The 25151-nt window shown below is 39.6% G+C and overlaps 1 protein-coding gene across 2 annotated transcripts; it reads left to right on the top strand.

Moving 5' to 3' along the window:
- The first annotated feature begins 11014 nt into the window (after nt 1-11014).
- On the top strand, nt 11015-24919 carry scn2b (sodium channel, voltage-gated, type II, beta). 2 transcript variants are annotated; one of them, XM_044032661.1, is made up of 6 exons: nt 11015-11316; nt 17978-18138; nt 18664-18880; nt 19426-19618; nt 20262-20329; nt 20660-24919. In XM_044032661.1, the coding sequence occupies exons 1-5, from the start codon at nt 11241-11243 to the stop codon at nt 20269-20271; spliced, it is 657 nt and encodes a 218-aa protein (XP_043888596.1). In that variant the 5' UTR covers nt 11015-11240; the 3' UTR covers nt 20272-20329; nt 20660-24919. The 2 variants fall into 2 exon arrangements, with proteins under 2 accessions (XP_043888596.1, XP_043888597.1); XM_044032662.1 differs by lacking the exons at nt 20262-20329; nt 20660-24919 and having other exon boundaries at nt 19426-19622.
- Nucleotides 24920-25151: the final 232 nt, after the last annotated feature.

Genomic DNA, 25151 nt, shown 5'->3' with positions numbered 1-25151 from the left:
AATGGGTATTGTGGGAGGAAAAGCTCATGTAATGATGCCATTGGAAGGAGAGACGCTGGGTTTTTGAGTGGGTGAGGCCATTGGATCATGCAGTGTGTGTTAGGAAAGCCTTCAGTTTTCCTGAACCTTTTCGAAAGGACGTATGAAGACGATCATAAACAAGGTCCTGAGTGGCGAAAAAGGGAGGACGATCATAACGAGACGAGAGGAACAAGAGCGGGTTAAATGCACTGTTGCACAACTAACATCAGTCACAAAGACTGATGACAACAAGCCCGAACGTCACCTCATAAAACAGAGATTAGTCCTGACATAAAGAAGCACAGCCTTGTTCTCATAACACACGCGCGCACACATTCTTGTATGGCATTCTCAGTGAGTGCACTGCATTCATAGACATAATGCATTCCCTAGTGCCTTGTTCCTCAGCCTTAACCTTAACCATCATAACTAAATGCCAAACCCTATAACCTTAACCTAAACCCAATAAACCCTAACCCAAAAACCAAGTCTTAATCCATGTAATGCCCTATAAGTCGTGAAGTCGTGAAGTCCAGCCACAATGTCCTTGTTAAGGTAGGGTTTGTCCTCACGGCCTCCTACAGACACAAACACACACACCACATACACACATACTATACTGTTTCACAAATGCACAGAAAGGTGGCCAGTGGATTTATTGTGAATCTGTATGTTGTCTCAGTCAGTTGTTTGAGTGGGAGAGAGAGACATGGTCAGAGCGAGAGATACGGGGTGAGTGTGACCGAGAGGCAGAGGCATGGAAAAAAAGAAAAAAGTAAATTCCAAACATCCCAAAAATAAAGACTAATCCCAACTGAGTCTGACGGATAAGTTCGAAAATTGAGTAAACAAATTCCTCCCTCTCCACCCCCTTCGTAATGAGGCGCCTGGAACTCTTGTCACACCAAATGGAAGCCATAACAACTCCGTTTGATTCAAATGGGGATAATGTTGGAAAATTGAACTGCAAAGAAAAGGAGCGAGGGAATGAGGAAAAATTTAAAAAAAGACACGACGCAAACCAGATAAATGATGATATTAACTGATTGAGACAGATAGGCACGAGGGAAACTGAGATGGGAAGAGCTAAATATCAAAGCACATGAATGACAGCGGTTGTTGTTGAAATGTGTCATGTTAAGTGTTGGTAGTAGAATATTATTAAGAGATTTAAGGGTAAGCATGTGTCACGTACAGTATGTGTATATGGCACTGAAAGGCCAGAGGAACTGTTTACTTTTACCAGTACCAGAAACAGAAGCAGCTTTCTGTTTCACCCTTCATGACTAGAATATTAATCAAACCTTATATTTATCACACTTTTCATACAAGGCAATGCAGCTGTAATCAGTGTACCCCAACCCCACCCATCACAGATCATCACAGTGTCCTTATGTTAACAGGGTTTATGGTGGAACAGTAAATGCATTTGATTTGCTCCCCTTTCTACTCTTAATTAAAAACCTAAATGAGTGAGACATGGGTGAGTTGTTCATGTGTGTATGAATGCACTGATATTTAATGTCTCAACCAACACTAATGAATGTGGAACATGGGAATAAATATCTGTGATGCAAATATCATTGTTCAGTTGATCTAAGTTAACATGCAATAAAGTCTACCTTCTTATATAAAATAAACTTTTTCTGTCACGCCCCTGTGCAAACTCACCTCAAATGAAAATATTATTTACGAAAGTAAGAAAAACAAATACGTACTTTTGGAGGCAGAAAACAGACAAAGTCTCACCTCCTCAGTGCGAGTAAGGGCCATGTTATCGCACCAAAGATCATCTGAGATATGAAAAGCCATTCCTTGAGAAAGTAGAAAGAATATATAAAGCTATGGATAAATGTAAAAACAGAGTCTGTGATGTTTTCTTGATATATATATATTTATTTATTTATTCAGTTATTTTGCATCGGTGCTGCCATTTGAACACAGACCTATATTAGCCACAGGAAGCTGAGGAGAAATCTCTTGATTTCACTCTTGTTTTCTCACTGGCTCCCTTTAAGGCAGAGCTGAAAGGGAAGGGGACATGTGGCTCTGGCAGAAAGGAACATATGGCATCTGCTCTAGTGGAAAACCTTAATACGGGTAGAGTCCTGGCACCCATTGGCTCACATGCATTAACATGCTGTCAGAGTTGTTCTGGCAGAACAAAAAGTGGAGCAAACTTGCCCAGCACTGTTCCCAAAGGAGCTGCAGCGTGTCCCTTCCCAATTGCCATCCATCCTCAAGCATGTTATCAGCTCCATTATGAAAAGGCAAGAAAAGACATGCTGGAGGAACTCGGTTTATCAGATTTCCAGCCAAAGATCTAGTCGTAAACACTGCTCTCGTTAACTTGGTGAGAAAACACGAAATAGGAAATGTGAAATGGACAGTGAGAAAGAGAGGGAACGTGCAACAACAATAACATAGTTAACAATCGATTTAAAATAAGATAAAGGCGACATTTATATGTGGATATTTTTACATCCTCTCTAACTAGAAACATCTCCTGAAGTGTGAACATTTGGTCACAGCATTGAAATTCTGGTCAACCTTTCCTTGGCTAAAATCATTTTTTAATCCTGGTCCGATCAATCCAGAGGGATTTGAAGAAGAATGTGATCCGTGTTGGGATTTCTATTCAAACTGCTGCTTGTGTTGTGGAAAAGGCTTTGCTCTCAATGGTCTTATATTACTTTTGTCAGACTCCGTGACATGATCTTCATCATCGCAGTCGTGCTGGTATCCCACTGAAAGGAAATCAATATTAGAAATGACAAAAGCTGGCTTTTGTTGGTTGTGCACTGGTGAGCAAATATGTAGAGGAAACCCGACGAGTGCTGGCAAGAGGGCTTTTCATGTGAAATTTGGAAAAAAAAAAAGGTTGACGAGGTGTTTCACAGAATGACATAGAGGAGAGGTCACACTGCTGCTCTTTTTAATATTAAGCAGTTAGAATAAAACTGGTCTGAAGGCAGGCGGTTGTTTGCGGGTATTTTTCTGACCACACAGGGTTTTGTCATGTTAGCGATACTTTTTTATTCCCCCCTTCGGCTGCTATGTTGTGAGGACAATCCTGAAGAGGGTATGGCAATGCTCTGAGGGAAAACCATCATCGTTTACCAGCCCTATATCCATGTGCCTTTATGCCTAAATGTCACCACTTTCATGAGCAGGAAATGGATATGTCCCGTTCATTTCTTCTGCCAAAAGCACTCCAAACGCAATCACGTTGATATGCACTTGTATCTATCTACCCATCTATCTTTGGAATCCATGTATGAATTATGGATGCTGACTGAAACTGTTGTCCACCCAAAAGTGTGAATGTCTTCCCAGACACTGAATCAGTATTTGATACAAACTACAGGGCCATCTTTTAAAGTATTCATTTGAGGAAAGCCAGATTCGAACAGTCGATGGAGGAGTCAAGGGTGAGACTGACATCCAGCACAGTGATAAGTGATATTAATAGTGCTTGAGTTAAAAATCCATGGCGGTGTCAAAAAAAGAGGCTGTGAATGCTTCAAATATAATCCCATGCAGCAGTTGAAGTGAATGTTGGCACTCTATGGGAAATAAATGGTATCTCTGCCCATTATTATCATATTAGCTCCGCTGTCAACAAAGGGCCACAGTATATGCATATTTGTTCTCACACACACACACACACACACACGCTCTCATCGTCTTCTTTCTCCATGCAAATCTCCAAAACAAAAGCTGTGAATGTTAGCCTCCAAAATCCTTTCATTTGGAGTTTTGTTGAGAAGAATAAAAAAGGGGGTTGTAGCGGGTGAAGAAAGAAATGAAGAGATGAGTGCTGGCCAACTCCTGCTGAGCACGCTTTGATAGATAGTTTTTTTTTGTAAAGGGAGTTTGATTCATTTGCAGATGGTTCTGCGGGGACTCTGAGCGTTTTGCATGTTTATTTGTGTGTAACTGCATGTGTAGGAGTCTATTTCTTCAGCCATTGTATGTAATCTGATTAGTATTTCAGTGCATAGCTGTCTTTGAGCACAGTTCTTTTTTTACTCCTTCTCTTTTGTAACTGCTTATTTTTAGGTTGTCCTCGTTATCTGAATGATGTCCTCATTTTGTAATCTGCCTTGTATCCTTCAGAGAGCCATTAGATTACCCTGATGTTTTACAATGCTTTTTACAATCCCATTGCTCATAAGATTAAGCATTCCTTTCCACTGTTGGACGGAAAAAAAGAAAAAAAAGGAAATGTAGACAATGTGAGATTGTATAGTTTCCTCTGCTGCAGTGACAAATCTGGAGAGTTCTGTTTCAACCCCCTCTGCATGGCAGAGAAGTAATTACAGCCCTCTACTTTGGTGCCAGATTTAAACAAATGGACCACAAACAGTGACCTGCATATTAGATTACAGCCGCTATCCAAGCACTAAAGAGAAAGAAGAGTTATGGAATTTGAAACCGTGTTTGGTGTGAGGGTGAAGTATTTGCATGGATTCATTTTGTGGTGATTATTATAAACCGTCGGCTCTATTTCCACACCTACATGGAAACTGTCCTTTGCTCGCACATTTTCATTTGTTACTGAATCAATATCCTGAATCCAAGGCAGATTATTGTAGCCTAGTTGGACTGTCTGCCCTAAATATCACCAGCTGTGACACCTAAAAATCTAATCTGACCAAATAGCAAATCCAATACTTAATACTTAACACAGCACGCCATGCTTTCCTGTTATGTTACCCTGTTGCTTCCACAAATCCTGCTTCTTTAACAAGGTTTAGTTCTATAAATCTATCATGGGCTGAAAGTCACATGCATTCAAGCCCAGTGATGTCTTGGCACATAACAAGCCACGGCATGAATAAATAACCGGCATTATCTCGGCTTACTGTAAAGACGTACAGAGAGACTACATAAATTGTAAGTAAGGTGACAGGCCCAGGTCTGATCACAAGGATGTGAAGCACTTAAATAAAGCTGGGGAGACAAGAAGAGGATCCCCGTGGCTACAAAACACACACACACACACACACCAAAGAACAAAACCAATGCTAATAAGAACAATTCATATTATTTGTCAAGTTCCTCTGCTGTCAGGAGGTTACACACAGCTGCTACAGCTTCCACACAGACGTAATGGGTTGAAAGGCTGGACATGTTAACCTCAGGAGAATAAAACAAAACTCTGATTTGATTTGTAAACCAACTGATTCAAGGCAGTCCTTTTCATTTGGTCCAAATGTGCGCCTTTAAACTTAGGGTTCAGGTACAGGAAGCCCCTGCAGTCAAAGTTGTGGTTCATTTTATATTAGTAGCAATAATTGTGCAGAAGTCACAAAGTTAGAGCGTTTTTCTTTTTTTTTTGCTCATAAAAACGAGCCAAGAGAATTTCACAAATTCAATCCGACTTTAAACATTTTGCTCAGGTATGTTTATATATGCTTTTTATGTTGGTGTCAGATTGCCTAGGTTGTGCTGAAAAAAGCGATCTGAGACACATTCTTATAGCCTCTGTACGTTGAAACGTAGCAACCAAAATGGTGAGGTTGTGTTAGATGGTCAGGTATGACGTCACTGTGTCTACGGGCCATCTGAACAGATTATATCACTTTACAAGGATGGGGCCACAGCTATGAAATTAACCTCAGTTTGAACTGGGAAACTTTGTCGGATGACAGAGTGACAGCTGTACTTCTTGTCACCTTGACAGATGAATGACTCATCTTCGTGTTACCCCACTGTTATGCTGTACTTTTATCATTTCTCTCTCTCTTTTATCCCCTTTACCTCTGTTCTCATGTCTGTATTATTCACTCCATGTTGAGAAACACACATTGTACCATGTTTCACTTTATCCACCTCTAATGAAATCTTCATTGTTTGTACTTTTGGAAAGAAGAAAATCTTCCCAAATGTGTTGTCTTTTGTTTCACGTCCATCCTCTCTATTTTCTTTCTTCTTTTCCTCTTCTTCTTTGTGTCCTCACATCCTTTTGGTTATTTGAGGACTTGGCACAGCATCATGTCTCAGGCCACTGGAGGACTTTAAGAAGTCAAGACACACACGCACGCATGCTCCCACATGCTCGCCAGTGTTAAGTTCTCAAAGAGCTTCGCTCCCTTAAGACAAGATGCCACAGAGAGAAAAACAAAGAGACTGAATGTTTTCTCTCTGTCCTCCTCTTCCCCTCTTCCTCTCCTCTCGCTGCAGTCTTCAGTAATTCTCTGCAGCAGAATACAAACATGAGTGATCAAAGAGTCTCGAGTGTCAGAAGCTAGGGACAAGATGTGTGCGGAAGATGTGATGAGTAAGGGAGGCAGGAGAACTCCGCTGTCAATCAAACAGTCAATTTAACTTAGAGGAGCTTAAATCTGAGGGGCACATGGACTTTTGAGGTTACCTGGAGGATTATCAGTGCACCCAAACACCCTATTGCTATGGTTAGGAAACTGAAAATGTATAAATAATTAAGTGTATTGAGTAGTAAGGTGTATACTTATTGGCCCTTGTGCTACTCTAGCCCATTTGCTATGATGTGTTGTGTGAGTCTTCTTCATACTGTACCTTTGTTGTAAATTGAGTTGCTGAGGCCTCGCTGTTGTCTCTCAAACAAGTCTGACCATTCTCTTGTGCGTGAAAATCCCAGCAGATAACTTGCTTCTGAAATAGCCTCTAACCTACCAACAACCCTGTCACTTTAAGTTGTTCATATCTGCTCCCACGTGATTGGCTGAATAGGTATTTTTCCTGTTTGTGCACAGCCTGCCAGATTAGCAGCCAATGAGAATATAAACACCAACCACACCAGCTTAACAGTCGATATTATGTCTTTTGTTTCTGATTAGGTCCTACAGTGGGAATCCTCCTTTGGAAAGGCACGATGCAGATTTAGCTCTTTGGACACCATGTGGATGTGTGCTGTATGACCAGGTTCTGATGTTCTCGCATGGTGATGTAAGAACTTGGACTCTCTTTTTCTGTCAAGGGGTTTCCTTAAAAAAAAAATCTGCCAGACTTGTCAACTTCAGTCAGTCAGTCATCAGTCACTTATAAACATGGCAGATCGTAGGGTTTAGTTCATTTGCTAAAAAAGGAACTCGATTACAGTCATTGTCTTTTGTTTTGAGCAAAGCTTTCTTTAGCTTTTAATGCCTTTATAGGTCGTCATACTCATGGCAACCCCTGAATTCTCAAAGTCACCATAAAACTATGCAAAGATGCTCGACTCGATATGGCAGCTCCCCAACAGTGACGTAAAAGCACCATAATCTGGTGCGTGGCTGCGATGTTTGTCACAAACCCTGTGCCCTTCAAGCAAAACATCATATACATTTTTATTTCTTTATTTACTTGAAAAGGGACAATGCATATGAATGAAAATCATCATGTAAATATGCCAGGTTAAAGCCATTGGCTAATTTACATTTGTAGTCCCAGGGCAGTTTGCAAGAACACATCAAATCACTCAAGTACGGACCATAAAAGACAACAACGCGACATTAACAATAATATCACCAAATAAGGAGAAGAAAACAAACCTTACATAACGAAACAAAATGTGCAATGCAACAAGGCAAACCAGGAAAGTAGGGACCATACATTTTAACGTTGATCGAGGGACCAAAATGTAAATTGGCTGATGGTAATAAATAGTTTGTATTACAAATACACACACATTTTAAAGACATTAATTGTCTCTATTTCACTGTACTTAGATGTGGAAGGAAGTGGAGTAAATTCCACATTGTCCTTTAAAGAATGCATTTCATAATTCACTATTAATATGTTAACGTTGATGTGTAGAGATGGTCACAGGTCAGGTTTTGTACTTTGCCACATCTTTAAAACTATCTGTGTTTTCCTTGCCTTCCCTAAAGCTAACACAAAATCAGCACCGTATTATTTCCTGTTAAGAGTGAAACGTTGTAACCAGCCTTAGTCATGGGCTTAAAATACCTACATTTTTAATATCAATCTAACTCAAATGATTCATTTAATTATATGACCTTTCCTTCCACAGTTTTAAATTTAACATAAATCCCCTTCATTTGAAAACCGAACATAATTCCATCATTTAATAGCTCACTATGAACACAAGCATTCTATTTTGGGCTGAAAAAATCTTAAGAGTTAGTTTGTCAAGAAAGAAGTGGTAAATAAATGATGAAACTGGAGTGTGTGAAGCATGGGGTCACAGCACCCTCCTCTGGATCCAGTGAGAAATACACTCATACTTATTTGGACTTATTTGACCTGATAAACAAGAGGCCTTTCAGCATGTGACTGTGTACAGTCAAACTCACAATGCCACATGATAATAAGGAATGTTCATCAAGGAACTGTGTTTTATTTTAACAGTCAAAACTGCTATTATATAAATAATAATTATATATATTATATAAAACAAAGACACAACACAGTGTACCATGGCTTACATCGCATTATGCTACATCCCAAATAAGATGATAACATATCTGAAGATTCCATTGTCCAGCTGAGATGGCAGCCAAAGTGATCTTGCTTACCTTCCTTAAAATACATGAAAATCTAATTTCCAAGTAAATTCTTTATTCAAACAACAAACACATGTGAAAAAAATCCAGTTATACTTGTGTAGCGAAAATTGTAACATAGGGTGGAGGCAGTAAGTGTCCAAATAGTATGTTTAATTTACCCATGTACTGTACAAACTGTCCCTTTCAATGCAACATGTCGTCACTCTGCAGAAAGAAGAGACAGAGACAGAGAACAAGTCTGGTGTTACTGTATTGATCTGCTTTACTCTGATGAGTGTCATCGTTTAGTGGTTCCATCTTCAGTTTCAGTGGTTAGGAAGCTTCCGGGAAATACAAGTGCTGGGAAAATGCTCTCCGCAGAGAATTGATATTCAGCACCATGGAGAGTGACACTAGCCGGAGAGATATTAAGCACCATGGACAGCGATTGGCCTGCTCACCAGAATAAAAGAAACACTTTTACAGTACAGGGCCAGATTAGCAGTTTGCTATATTATATGCCATCAACACACAGGCATTTATCAGCTTTAATGTTGATCATTTAGATGCAGAACTGTTTTTTTTGGTTTTCTCACTCACTTGTTCACCTTCGACTGCTTCTTCTCCTGAGACCCTGGTGCTTGTGCCAGTCCCAGCTCGTCCATCATCGGGCCAAATAGAGACAAACAACCATCCACTCTCATATTCACATCTAGAAATCCATTATTGTATACTCTCCTAAATAATTATTGTGTTACCTTATTGAGTCCAGTGGGTTGCCCTACTATGGTCCTATTGTAGAACAGACAAACCAAACACTAAGAGGGACTTCTGTCTTTTTACACCACTTTCAAACTGTGCGTTGCATTGTATACAGCGTTTTACAAAAGTCTCTAATACAAAATGTCAGAACCTACTTTGAGACTTTTAAGTGGGGGAAAGTGTTGTAAGTGTTCACTTACAACCCTGTTGCATCAAAATCTTTTTATTTTTTGATTTATATTGCACACACAAAAACATAACCTCTTTGACAGGGAATGGATAATGACAAATGGAAAGAACATATTATGATACTTAAGATTGTCAAGCAGAACAGCGTCCAATCCCTCAATCCGTACAAATGCACTGTTTACCTTTTTATTGTATAATCTATCCGTGAGGCCTGGCAGTAGTTGATGTGCACTGCTGTTGCACTAAATAGTGCATGAGAAAATGTCTCTAAGTGTGGTCGGCAGCTAGTTATTATTATGCTAACCACAGACACCGGCCCATCATCTCTCTTTACCTCACTTCCTTTTCAAAAGACATAATGCCTTCAAACCACTCTCCTTAGTCTCTTAATTGCTTTCCCGCTCTTCCAGTGTGGGCATTTTCTCTAATTCTCGTGCCCTCTTCCCACTATCCTGGTGTCACCCATTTTCTGAAAGCAGCAATTGTTTATCTGCACAGAGGTGTGTTTTTCTAGTCTTCTCCTCTCCCCCTCTCTCCCCACCTCCATCTTTTCAACAAACACCTCACATTTGTTAGCGTCTGCCCTCAGCAAAGGAGGGACAGGAAGGTGAGATGCCTGTGACGACCACTTAGTGTTTGCATCTTGAATCATGTTCCAGCATCTTCTCATGTTGACTACCACACAGGAAGGGTGGATAAAGGGATGGATTGAAGGCGGGAGTTCAGAATGGTCTCTGTTTAATGTTTTGTTTGCCTGCACGGCAGCCTGGTTGCTCTTTGTAGTGTCTCCTCATGTATTTATATTTTCCTAATTTGTTTATATTGGGGTTTAGGATTTCATCTATATAAATAAATGTAGCATAGAATATTTGTGGTTCCTAAGAGTACAGGTGCATTCAGAATAGAAAATGACCTGCCAAGTATTTTACTCGGAGGCACAAGAAAACTCCATAGCATCTGTTCTCTTTTAAATTTTAAAAAGAACTGGAGCATTTTAAAGTTAAGTCTTGTGGTCTTCCCGCTTAGATGATTACATTAGTATATAATGCTGTCAATGCTTTTAAATTCCAAGACTAGGTGATTGTGAGATTATGAGAGAGGTATATTTAGCTATGTTTCCTGCTGTATTCATGACATTTTTGACACGTTGTTGTTGTGTTTCATATTAGAAGAAGACAAAATTTTAAATCGGATTTGAATTGCCAGGGCATTCACACTAAGTTGCATCTGTCTTTTTTAAACCTTCACATGTGGTTTTAATCTTTTTTTTTTAATAATCTAGATACAAATATGGTTATTCCAAACATAAGCTTGTTTTGTGAAAGTCTAAGTTTATGTGGAAGAGTCTTATTGTTGTGCGCCTCGCTTTTTATTTAAAGCTACAGTACTTTATTTTTAACAACCATTAATTTAACTTCAACACCATCGCCTCTACCTCTATGTTTTTTTCTATTTGCAGTTTATTTACTTATCATTTACTTAAAATGATTGTTTTTGGGTTTTTTTTTAACAATCCATATCATGTTAGTGTTCCCTGCCCTCCCTCCCCATCCACCAACAACCCGACAACCACGAGATCAACCGTCACACGGCTAAAGACACTGCCAGCCATGTCCTGCCTCTGAAACAAAAATACAATTTTTAGCATTTTAAACGGGCACATCAAGACTAGATCTGCTATTTTTTCGCTGTATATATCAATATTTTCCTTTTTTATATCTATACACAATTAATAATACGTGCTAAATTTAAATAAAAACAAAAATCAAAAAATAATCGAGGAGGAGAGAGAAGATGTCTTCCCCTGCGCAGGAGAGGAGCTCTGGTGTTCAGCTGCTGAGCGCGGTGCTGCTGCTGCTCTCGCTCTCTGGTAAGAAAAACGAAACCAAACAAACCGATCAATGCTTCACCACAATGATACGTCCGATCATCACTTCGATAAGATCATTGTCCTCGCGCACCACACAGCGTCTATAGGCCCATTCCCTTCGTTGATGTGTGTGTGGGTGTGATGATAATGGATGTAATGGGATAAAGAGCTTCTAAACCGATCATCTGTCAAAACAAGACTTCTGCAGCCTCCTCCGTGGACCTGCAACAAGACTGATCGTGTGTCACTGGTTGGTGTCAGATGAGAGTCCATGTTGTATCACGGCCTTCAAACAGGATGATGCACCATAATAATAACTACTATGTGTCCGGTAGGGCTGTGTGCTCGCGAGTGACTAGTGCTGTGAGCAGCATGAATGGGCCTGTAATAAAGGTGCTGCTACAGTGTTTACTTTACGTGTCACGGGTCGATATGAACACATGAATGCATGAAACAAAGAGACGTTACAGTGAGTGGTATCCAGCCCGGACTGGTTCATGATAGTTGACTGATCAAAACAAGATGAAAATCCCCTCATTCACACTGTGTGACCCACATCTCATCAACCCCACAGCAGCAGCACTGCACAGAGGGAGGATGAGGAAATAGAACCTAACATAAAAGACAATGCTCTACAGCAGATGTGCTCCCTTCCTGCTGTAGTCCAGCTGTTAAATGTTATTCTTTTTGTTTTTTTTAATACCACATGTACACTTATTAAAGGTAGGGTTGGAAGTCCTGGAAAAACTGTTAGAGCAGGCTACATTTTGAATTCAAAATCCAAGCCCCTTTCTTCAGACTTCCTTCCAGAGCAAGTCCTTCAGATAGTGAAGAGTGATGATTTAAATAACGAATACTAATACATAAAGTGAACCTGCCGGTCCAGTAGAAACAGGGCCACCATATCATTACTTTGCAGCCCTTTCTGCACTTTCAAACGTAACTTTCTCAAAAACTGTCTTTCATTTGCACCGATGGGAGTGAAGCTCCTATAAAGAGGCATTTCGCTCCCATGAAGTGAAATTGTAAAAATGTGGGGGTTGTTAAAATAGAAGTCAAGACTAAGGGCGTAGGTTTGTGTATGGACTGTGGGACCATGACCTAAAGTACACAGGCACACGTCCCCCTTCTCTCTGGACTGCACTACCTAACACACATACTGTTATTATTTTATTATTTTAATCACAAACAATACAGTTCAATGTAAAGAGTATAATTTACCTAAACGAGAAACGAGTGTGCCAGTCATTGTGTTTAAGAGTCATTTCAAAGACATAATTATCCAACTTATCTTAACTTAAATTATTGTTGCCTCAAAAAAGAAGACATAAACAACCCAAACATGACAAAAAAAAGCTTTTGCTGATTGTTATTGACATTTTTACACTGGGTGCATAGTGAAGCATGCGATATATAGGATTTTTTAGTTGTATCAAAATTTAACATTTGACTGACACCAATACTGACAGATTCTGATTCCCACCCTGACTCTATACAAACTCACTGATGAAATAACAGCCAGTGAATGTTTAACAAAGATCTTTAGTGTTTTCAGAGAATGACAAGTGAAAGTATGAGGGGCCAGACTGAGCACATGTTTACTGTGGCATATATGTGACACTTCACAAGGCCTTGTATCGAAGCTTAGGTGAAGGTTATCAAACGTGAGGAGGAAACCCTTTTGATTACAGGGATCGTCTTTAGTGATCGAACCCACCAGACACCAAGTCACAGTTAGTGTCCCTGCTGTACTGCACTCTCACCAGTGTTGCTGAGATTGTCGCAAAGAGATGCTTACTAAGCTCCAGTCGCCCCCTTTTCTGTCTCTTTTCAACAGGATGTGGCCTAAATTAAAAGAAAAGACAATGAAAAGATTAAAAACAGCACTTTTTTTTCTTGAAGTACATATATACATATATATATACATATTACTGTACATGCTCTTTCTTATCATGCATGCTGTCGTCCAGAAGAACTCTAGTTGTTAAGAGTACAACAGTGTAGGCTTGAATTTCTGCTGCAGTTTCCTATCAATATTCCACTCTGTCCTTTAGTGTTTTAATTTTACTCAACATGTGTTCACAGTTACAACAGAGAAGCACTAGAGGGCAGCAGCACACTGAGAAGAGATCATGCACTGTAGCTGCAGTGGACTTGAAGCACAAGACACAAACATCGAATCACTCACTATCATTTATAATATTGGTGTTGTGGCTTAGTGCTTTTCTACAGCAAAATAAAACCCCAAAACGAACATGACTTCATGTTGAAGATTAAATTGGCATTAGCTCTGTTTAGCCTAACAGCCCTTACAAGGCTGAGTTGTCAAAGAGCGTTGTTTTTTATGTAGGTAATTGTTTTGGTTTGTATCTCAACATAGTGTTTATCACAGTCATCATCCATTTTTACGCTGGTTTTTTTATCTCGAAAATATGAATCGTCTACTGCCCAACACTGGTATTGTAAGACATACTGTGTACTTGCAGTATATGAGTAGACACTGATACAGTAGTATGTTTGAATCAAGTGTCAGAGAGTGTAGTCATTTTAAATATCTTAAATATCTCTGTATCAAACTCACATTACTAGTTTTTCTTACTGTATTGTATATGTCTACGCCCACCCCATGAACGTTGGAGGACAACGACTTAAACCTCAACTGAACTCCGCTGCTAATGCTTTACATTACGGCCATCCAAAAACTGCACGGGTTAGTATACCGTTATCCCCATATGCTCTATAGATTCCCTTCGAACCTTGTAAGTGCTTTTTGAATGTTTAAATTGAATTTGATTCTACATGTAACACAGCTATAGCCTCTATGGCTCTAAAAGACACAACCATCAATAATGTATGTCAGAGAGAAACACTAGAGGGGAGAGGAGGACAAGGGATGGAAAGTACCTTTAACTCTTGCACATTCTGGTCAATGTTCTCTTTGATGTGTCGTAGTTCCAGTATTGATTGAAAATGAGTATGAGCTTGTGCAGCTATTATATACCTACTGCAGTGAACGACTTTTCTCCAACTTGTCAACTGTAACACGTGAATAGGGCACATGTGGTACCAAGTAGTCAGATACCATGCTGCTGCTCTAGAAGTCGAAGCGAAGTGAAAAGCTGCACAAATAATGTATTCGCCTGTTTGTCCTGTACTTTGACTGAGGTATAAAGCCACAAAATATCAGCTTTTACTCTGCAAACCATGGTCACTCAATGGTAACCCTGGTACTGAAAGAAAGAAAGAAAAGAAACAAGCAATCTGACATCACTTCTGGCTTCATAGCCAAACTCTTTGTGGTACAATTGTCGATAAGCTAATATCGCCCTTGGGACATAAAGGTCATTTCAATGTTAAGGTGGGTTGTACTGTAGAGGGAGTCTCTCTCTAAGGTCACAGTCCAGAGTCAAATAGTAAAGAAAAATGAAAAGATTCCACACAGTTAAGCACCCAATAGCAGTCTGGTATAAACTACCTGAAATAGATATAGTATATAGTATCTAACCAGAAAATGACGTTGAATGAAGTTGAAGTCACTTTTTATAATATTACTTAAGTAAAAGTCTTAAAGTATATGACATTTACTGTATTTAAGAATCAAAAGTAATTTTCTGATATGAAACATACTGAAGTTTTAGGAGTGAGGAGTAACGATTGAGCCATGGTAGCTTACTGGTAGGGTGAGTTGGAAGGTTGTGAGTCCAATTCCTGGCTCTGTCCTTGAGCAAGATACTTAACCTCATGTACCAGCATGTGAATGGGTATGAAAGAAGAATGGCAAAACTTTAGTATAAAGCAGCTCAAGACTAGAAAAGTGCTATACAAATACAGATCATTACCAACTCTTCTTCTTCTGATTTTATTTGGTAGTAACGAGTAACAATAATAAAGTACAGATATGTGAATGTTGTACTTAAGTACAGCAACAAAGTACAAATACTGTACAACACCAACCTATTTACATCATTTAACACCATTGTACCAAGTTATATCTTAAAAGGTAACTGTTCTGCATTTATATTGGAGTCTTAATGACCACTCAAAGCTGCTTTACACTACCGTTTTCCCCATTCACCCATTCACTCACACATCCATGCAGTGCACCGATGTACACAGCATGCTCCTGACAGGCTCAGCCGTCACGAGCAATGTGGGGTTAAGTGTCTTGCCCAGGGGCACATCGGCATGTAGACGAGCCAAAGCCAGGAATCACATCCACTCTCCTCCAGTTGAGAGACAACTCGCTCTCCCAGTGATCCAACCGTCGCCCTTTCCTTTTCATAAATAAAACAAGTAAGGAAAACAAGCACCATTAGAGATCGTAAATGACTCTCCACGATCAGCTGAAGCCCTTTGTGCTTTAAATGTAGCTTTAAATCACAAGATGATGATGTGTGTGTGTGTGCTTTTGTCTAGTTGCTCTTTAGTACACCCTTTGTCCAGGCTTCCCAGGCTAAATGGATTAGGATGTCAGTTGTGGAGTTCAGCAAAGGTCTACTGTAAGAAGTCTTACAATTATTTATAATTAAACAGTCCTGGATAATGTGAGAGTTGTACTCTCAGGAAATACCTTTCCCGCTGAAAAGAAATGTGTGTTCCCGTCGCAGCAGCTGTCGCCGAGGCTAGAGGCGCTGTGTGTTCATATTGGCCGTAGACGTATGATTACACATGTATCTGTTCTTTTCTTGTGAATGAAAAATAAAAATAATCTCTAGAATATTGGAGGATTTTCTTTATACTGACTAAAATAGACTTGGTCGCTTAGTACGTGAGAGTGGACAGACATGGATGCAAAGTACAATTTTAATTTGAATACAAATACACAGCATCGATGTCATCTCTACGATAAGATTGAAGTAAAAGCCGCGTTTTTGTTCTTTTTTGTAAAACCTCAAACACGTCACAATATACTACTGTTCATCGAGTAGGACCGGCATGTAAAAATGTAGGAAATGTTTCTCCATGCAGAGTTGGAAAACAGCAATGGGGAGTGCAGAGAAGATGATGTAATAGACCTTCCTACGTTTTACCTTTCTTTCTGCATTGACCTTGTGGGAGAACAGAACAGTGGTGGGATACCAAAGGATGAGAGAGAGAGGGATGCAGGGGTGCTGGAAAGTGTAGAAACTGAAAAACTACAATTTTGAAAGGTAGAGGGATCAGATAGAAGACGTACTACATGCAAGAGGGGTGCAAAAAGATGGAGGAGGAGGGAGGGAGGGGCAGAGAGAGGGAGGAGTCACAAGAGGCTGCCTCACTGCAGTATTTCATCTGGTAGCAAGTCTCTTTCTCTCTGCGTCTCTGCATCTGGCTCTCTGTGCTCTCTCTCTCTCTCTCTCTCTCTCTTACTCACAGGACTGCTGAGTCATCAGGACCAGGAGCCTGTACTAAACTGTTTCTCACACTGTGTATGACTTATCGTATAGTGGCGAAGGTGTGTGTGTGTGTGGGTGTGTATGTTCCGTGACGGATGCTTCAGTGTTACAGTGTCAGCTGTATGTACAGACAGGTCACCCCGATGACATTGACTGGTAGCGTGGGAGCAAAACATAGAGCGATGTGCATGCATTTGTGTGTTGTAAATAGAGAGAGACGTTTGCATGCGAATGTGTGTGAAATGTACATGTGGACTTTTGGTAAAGACGTAGAAAGAGTGTGTGCGTGTGTACGTGCGTGTGTGTGGTGCAGAGAGGCAGGCAGGCCTGTGGAGTGGTGCAGCATCAGTGGGAAGGGAGCCAGAAACACCCGAATGCAGAGGAGAGAATGGTGCAGAGTCCCATCTCACACATGCACGCACACAGCACACTTGCACAAACACATACACACTAAGAGAGAAAGGCAGATATTCTGTCTGGGGAGCGTGAGCCCAATCTGACACATAACGCTAGTGGAGAGGAGCAAACTTGGAGGAAACAGTTTCATTTCATTTCACGTTGCATTATATACATGCGTATTCTTTTGGCTTAAGTGTGAAGTACGTGGGCTTACTGGTGCAGTCGGTGCACCTATCTCACAGCTTCAGATATTGAACAAGTATAATTAAATCCCCTCTGTGTTTTCTGTTACTTTGAATGCTCGTCACACGACAAATGAAACCTACTGCAGCACTTTTAAAAAATCAGGTTCCAACAATACATTATGTTTATGACATTCACTTACCACACTTGATTCAGCTGATTTGATCGAGTCAAATCTTATTCTCCACCAACACTTGAATCTGTTTGGTCGCAATGACATTATTGGAGGAGGCTTGACGTACAAGTCACTTTAAATGTGTTCTGTGACTTGAAAGAACAGCACATCTCATGACCATCAGCCCAAAAGACAGCAGTCAGCAGATACTTGGAGGAACACATCTGACTTCTCTCAAAGCAAAGCCCCCGAGGGACGACGCTGACAAATGAGACAAAAAGTCAAAATGTGACAAACTGACAATAAAGAAAAAACCCTCAAAGACCGTAACCAATGTATGTATTTACAAATATAACAAATGAAGCGTGTGGATTTGACTTATGGGAATCATTTTTACAAACTGAACAAAAACATTTGACTTTACGTTGTCTTCAACACCGGTGATGTCGTGATTTGTCTATGGTTTTAGCACTTTATCACTAGTCCTAACAGACATTTAAGGTTTCATTTGTTTTAATCTTATTTACAGGTTGTTTGAGCATGGATGTGCTTGTGCACAACAACATCGATGCGCTGAACGGCTCAACGATCAGAATCTCCTGCACGTTCACGTCTTGCTACAAAATGGATGTGACCAAGTTTTCCATGAACTGGACATTCCAAGAAACACTCAACGACACAGAGGACAGGGTAAAGTTTGCACATGTTTAAAAAAAAAACTAATGCTGTGCATGCACACATCGAGGTTCCTGTCTCAGAAAAATTACAATTCAGAACCGCATTTTGGAATTTAAGTTTCGTGACGAATATATTTCGCCCCACGCTACTGAGCAACATTGTTCACAGGTATTTGAGGCTAAATTCATACTACATTCATGCGTGTACCAAAGTAAGTGCAAATGTGAAGCAAGTCGACCACAGGTTGAGACCAAATGGTGCTCCTGTCACATCTGGGCTATTTTGATGCGGCCAATTCCAGCAGAATTTACATTGTAATGAGGACATCCTACGTTTCAACCCCTCACACTGCAACACAGTGATTTATATGGAGATGTTGAACAAGGCGAGGTATAACACGTTGTCTTACTCAATCTCACCTCATCCTTAACCTGGAAATGGTTGTTATCTATATGAAACAATGGAAAATGTGGTTTAGTCGTGTGGGAACGTAATGCGTTTGATAAGCCACTCACATTCTGTGCTCTCTCGCCACAGTTTATGACTTTCGATGTAAAAAAAGGAATGGTACCTTTACGTCCTGAGCGGTTTGGAGAGAGGGTCACGTTCGCTGGAAACCTGGACAAAAACGATTTGTCCATCACCCTGTCAGATGTTAAGGTGGACGATGTGGGGATTTACAAGTGCCATGTGAAGAATCCCCCAGACCGCATCCAGGGGCGTGGTATCATACAGCTTAATGTCGTCACCGAACGTAAGATTTACGCACATTTTCTAGCTCAAATTCTAGTAAAAAACACCTGCCTCGGAGTGAGCGTCCATGTTTTCCTGTCATGCTCATAATAAAATAAATTCAAGTTTGCACAATAGCTGTAGTATTTATGCTGCTGCTGATCATCACATGGGTAGACACAAGCTTCAAATAGATATTATGATTGATATTATTTATAAATCTGTAAATCTGAAAATTTAAAACAGACTTTTCCTAACTAATCATCATAGCATGTGACTGTTTTTGCATTTCCTGATGTGTGAGGACCTCCTGGTGCTGAGTCAGCTTGTTACTTATTAATGACCTACGAGCTTAAACTTGGTCCCTCAGCATCTCTCTTGCACTCACTCACACACACACACACATACACACACATGCTCACACTGGACACTGACCAACTCAGCACCACTTTCTTTCCTTCCACTCTGTTTAATCAGCCCAGTAGAGCTTTTAGCCAGCGCTGCACTTGTCTTTACATTGTCTACAAAATGTATTTAAAAAAAAAATTAACCCTCTCTTCTCCTCAGTTCCCCCGCCAAGGGATTCAACCATTGCAGTCGCTATAGGGGCATCAGTGGGTGGAGCGTTAGCTCTACTGATCCTTTCCATGGTAGTAGTGAAATGCCTTCGTCGACACCGGAAACAGGAACTGATTTCGGATGAGAAGATGGAGGAGGAGGGGAAACTGGATTGTGAGGGTGTTGCAGAGGAGGGAACCAAGTAAGAAATGTCACCATAACACCATTAATCCTTAGTCAGATTCTACCAAGTCATAAAATAGTGAATGATATTGTAATATGCAGCTGTTTCACTGGCAGATACCACCATTGTTTACTATGTTTGCATCATATTTATCTGATATTGCCATAATTTGGTTCTATCATGTATTACATTATTTTGCTGCCCTTTTGCTGCAGTGTCAATTAATACCGCTTTTTACTGCCAACAATTATTTAAAAAACATCTGCGATCATGATCAAGATCATCATCTAATGTTATTACTGTATATTGCTTTTTTATGTTTGCTACACTGTATAAATGGTAATGTCCTATTTTTAGCTTAGCCACCACAGCATCATACCCGACATGTGCCACTCATTTAAGAGCTGTATACTTGTAGTAGTCATGAATTAAACTTGAGTTCACATGCACATTCTCAAAACTGAAATTCTATAGCTCAGATAATGTGTAATGGGGCTCAGATTTATATTTTGTCATTAGTAAAAATCAAAAGTCTATTCCTAAATCTTAATTTCACTGAGTGTTCCCATTATATGAATTACAAAAGTTCATATATCACCCTATCTTTTACTGAATGCTAAGCTGCTATCACATGGTTGGGTACCTTCTCGTATACTTACAGGCAACCATAGCTGGATCACCTGATAGAACCAGCAGAATGTGGAGCTCTCACCCCAAACACCCCCGGGGGTAAATATCTGTTTATGTTAAACAGTCTGGAATAGCGTCTTTGACCGTAATGAACACTGCAGAGCTAAGTACCCTGGAAAGTAAAGTCAAACTAAACAAACAGAATATTGCTGGATTTGCATGTTGCATGCTACATTTAGAACAGCATACCCAAAGTATGTCTGCTGTAGTAAAATGTACCATAACCTGGATTTATTAATCACCAGACTAAAATAGGTGTTTAGTCTGTGTACCCATCTCTCTGCATGTAAGTTTTATCTTCAGAGAGCTTTATTTATTGGGCATTTCACCACCTTTCCCGTCATTCTATCTTTCCTTCCTCTCTTGCAGACCCGCACCCTGTTCCTGAAGATCTAACGTAAACACTGTTTAATCATTGTCCACCAATGCTTCCATTCCTTGTGTGTGTGTGTGTGTGAAAGACAGAAATAGATGTGTGTGTATGTTTTTCCTTAATAATCCAGGGACGCTTTTCCTCAAACTAACCACTTATCATATATTACTTTAAACATATAGTTCCAGGTCAGCATAAATAGCATTACCAGTGTAATGACACTTTCATGGTATATAATAAGACAGGCTAGGGCTGGACGGTATGACCTAACAGTTACCCCATAGTATATATTGAGTATAGAATGGTCACAGCATCGCACCATCTAGTTTTTGCTCTGGTTATTTTGCTGGATGTGGTTTCAAATTCAGTCTTGGAGCTTTGGGACAAAGGCTATTTATTGCCAGAAGTCAATTATCAATTACCCATTAATAAACCTAACAGTGAGCTTCATTTGTGATGGAAGTTAAAAGCCTTTCTCACTGCAGAGAAGAGAGTGTGTGTGTAGTGTGTTTGGAGGAAATGTGTGCCATTAGCTCCACTGTCTCGCAACAGCTGCAGTCCAACCGTTGTTTTGTGCAAAGCATTTTCATTTTCATTTATTTTTTTTACATACTGTGAATTCATTGTCACATCTCTCAACTGTGATTATGGGTACCGTGTCCATAATGTGTGTGTTATGTCCTGACACAGCTGAATATTTGGCAAACGATGTCTCCATGTCTCCACGGTGTCAGCTTGTGTCCGAGCCAGCGATCTTTTCTGAAACATTCCTTAAATACGTGGAAGTTTTCCACGCAAACACTGCCCTGCACTGTGACTTGTCATAACAGAAAAAACACAGGTAGGCCTACAGCTCATACAAACTCATAGTGCAGTCATGACACTAGCTGTGTCCAGAACCACTGTGTATTTACCACACAGTGCGCAATAGTATTTAACCCCTCAGCATTTGCCTTATCTTAAATTTAAGTGAGTAAATATATTCAGGGTTACAGATTTGGGCGTTCCGCCGTCTCGCTGAGCTGCTATTTCTGTGGTGGCAGGACACAGGGACTCAGTATCTGCTGTTGCCTGCCCCTCACTCATTAATAATAAAGGAACATTATGAGTTGTGATTTTAACATTAGTCAACTTCTAAATAATAGTTTGACTACTGTTAGCTCGGTAATAGAGAACACAGGGTTCAATACAGCCACGTTTCAAGCCACGTAACAAGCTACTTGTTATGCTAACAAGTTATGCTAACAAGTAGCTTGTACTGAATGGATGGAGTTGATTATATTTTGACATTATTTTACGTACTATATGTCGCAATACTCCACCGTGTTTTACAATTATTAAATGGTGACATAAAACATAAATTGTACACTGACACACTTTATGTGAATATAATACTTTTTTAAGTTGAATTTCATCAGCCTAAGCTTCAATACTGTTAGAGCAGGTGAAAAGAGAAGCAGGTAACTTCCCCTAACGACAGGTGCTAAACACGAACGAGGTTTTAACGTGGAAAACCATACACTCTTAATGAAGCTTGCATCCAAACTGCAGGGAGACACTACCACAGTAATGGCAGCTTCGCTTACTTCCGGTTCTTTGTAGGCTTCATCTTAATAGCGTTCCCACACAGCCTTGCAGAATTAGCCCAAATAGTGGTTAAATAGTTTTATTCCATTCTTGAACAAGTGACTAAAATGAATTTCTGAATGTCCGGGTGACTGAGCCAACATGGACAATACCGGGAACCTGATCTTGAGCAGCTAAATGGAATTTAGCCATTATTTTATTCTGCTGTTTACACCTGTGCTTTTTCTCCTGTGACATGTTCACATTTCCTGCTGTAAAAAGGGCAGGTGGAGCAACAGGTTTTACAATAATGTCTTTGTTTGTTTTGTTTTGGTTTAATTTTGGTTTACATTCAAAAGTGTCTTCATTAGTGTTAGTGTTTTTACAAAGAAGTGGAACATTTTCTCTCAGTGACACAAATGAGCAACTGCAGTTCTACACTAATATTTAAATAGAGTACCTAAATATTTATATGTGTACAGTATATTACAGGTTATACCATCCATCCCTATATATAAGGGTATGCTATGTTACTGCGCCCAAAAACCAAGGTTGCTGTGACAGACACAGAAGTCAGTTCAATTTCTTAGATCGTGTGATACCAAGAATAGTCGCAACCGCAATATGTCATGCGAGCCTTTGCACACACTGCATAGGATTAACAGTGGCAGTGTGTGACTTTTTCTGTTTCATACAAAATAAAGCAAGTGCTATACGGTTCGACATGAAGTGCATTGTTGACCAAATTAAGTCAAAAACATATCAAGACAATTTCGAGCGAAAACTCACTTTGCGTCCACAGTCACACACACAAGTCATGTTTTAATGCGTCTTTGAGCCTTTGTCATGGAGACCCACACACAGACAACACAGTTATATAGAAACCATGACCTACATCACACAGCAATATGGGAAACAATACCAAATGAATCATCTACTCATGTTGTAATCAAATTTGATGGGTAGAAGTTGTGATCTTGGCAAATGAAGCATGTACAATAAACTATACTTCCATGGATGCACGTCAAACAATGCATATCAAAAAGAAACATGTGCAGTCGTACGAGACAATAAAATACTTAATTCTGTTCAGTAAAGTCAGTCCGAGCATGTTTAAACCCCTGACTCCTGACTTTCATTTTGATTTAATTCCGAAAAATGCACGTGCAGTATATCTTTTGCAGAATGTCCAAGGTATTTGGTTGATGAATATATAAATACAGACCATAACTGTTTAACAGGTCACTTGACATTCTTCAAACTTGACAAGTGACTTGCTAAGGGCACCAGAGAGTGCAGAGCTGACTTTGACAATGTTTGGAGAAGAAATGCAAGATACAGGAGATCAGTAGAAATGCTAAAGGAGCCAATGTTCATGAAACAGGCAAATATTGAACGGGTACTGAATTTAAAAAAAAAAAAAAAAACAGTACAATCTATCAAACTATTTGACTCTAATTCCAACTGACTCTTGAGCCATTTTAATACAGCTTTTAAAACATTTTACTCTCAGACAAGAAAAACAATAGTGTCTATTGTAAAGCAGACCAACATATGAATATTTAAACTATTGTTGTCTCCAAAGTAATGCCTTTACCTCAACAGTGGTGTTTAACTAACTGTATTTTGATATTGTTTTGCACATTAACAACACATTGACACATGTTCTTGTATCACCACAATGGAGAGTATAATGGACATAAATGGAAAAGAAGATAATCTTAGGGAGACGGTCTGCTGTAACAGAAATGTGGCATGGGAATTGTATGTTTGGACTGGAAATATATTGGTTGTGCATTGTTTATTTAGTTATGGCACTTTGAATGTGAAAAAAAAATATATAGATATATTCTCTTAAAAATAGATGACTATTTAATGTCAATATTACACATTGCAGCATGTGCACTTTGTTAATTTATCTCTGAATGTCTTACTATGTTTTAGCTATAACAGCCAACTGTGTCACAAATGATGATGATGATGATGATGATGATGATGATGTAGTATCCGTGCTACCTGTGATGTCTCAAACTGGTTGCCTGTGTCACCCAGCTACTAGTTAGCGTTGGCTGGGACAATCCTCTAGTATTTGACATTGTTAAAAATAAACTGTGCATAGGTCTGTGTTTAGGTCTTTGTTTAGTGGTCTTATTATGGCTTTTACTGTGTATGATTTTATGATCTGTTTTCCCGGATTGACAAGTACTTTGTGATTTCCCGATTTATCAGAAGCATATCTTACACATGAGAACATATTCATTTAATCAATTTAACATTTTGAAATAGTTGAGATATTCCAGGATATCTTTCCAGGACACTGCTGTCTGTGTGTGTTCATGCATGTTTAAATTGCAGGGTTTGCGTCATATACCCATAAGGCGATGACATGTTAACATAATGGGCATATTTGGTAATATAACGTCATAATTATGAATATTAAGAGTAGCTGCTTTATTTCTCAACCAGAAACAGTTCAGTCAACAACGAACAAGAATACCAATACGAAACAGATGTGCTGTACAGTATCTTTGTCATTGCTACCCATTGTTGGTTCTGAGTTAGCCCTGCATATTGTTATTATATCACTTCAAAATGTTAGTGGACACCAAACTAATGCTTGCACTGTGCCTCTTGAAAGCACCTGCCATTATATTATGTATTTAAAATAAAGATGGATTAGAAAAATGTGACTTTATTTCTCATCATCTTCATCTGTTTTCTATTCCTGTTCATCCTGTTCAGGTCTGGCAAAGGACAGTGAGAAACATGAATAATCTCACACAGAAAGGCCCCAGTTACTCAGTTCTTGCTGTGATGGGACCACTATCCTGCATTACATTAGTACAGGACCTTCCACCCTCTCATTTAGTTGAAGGAAATGTCCTCCCATCACATGAGCTTGACCTATGGTTCTTGACAGTG

This window comes from Solea senegalensis, linkage group LG8, assembly GCF_019176455.1.
Source record: "Solea senegalensis isolate Sse05_10M linkage group LG8, IFAPA_SoseM_1, whole genome shotgun sequence".
NCBI classification, from domain to species: Eukaryota; Metazoa; Chordata; class Actinopteri; order Pleuronectiformes; family Soleidae; genus Solea; species Solea senegalensis.
The sequence above is the reverse complement of the archived record's forward strand: the minus strand, read 5'-3'. Positions and strand labels throughout refer to the sequence as shown.

Coding starts and splice junctions, on each gene's coding strand:
- scn2b (XM_044032661.1), top strand. CDS start 11,241: ATGTCTTCCCCTGCGCAGGAGAGGAGCTCTGGTGTTCAGCTGCTGAGC. Junction 11,317..17,977: donor GCTGCTGCTCTCGCTCTCTG/GTAAGAAAAACG, acceptor TCTTATTTACAG/GTTGTTTGAGCATGGATGTG. Junction 18,881..19,425: donor GCTTAATGTCGTCACCGAAC/GTAAGATTTACG, acceptor TCTTCTCCTCAG/TTCCCCCGCCAAGGGATTCA.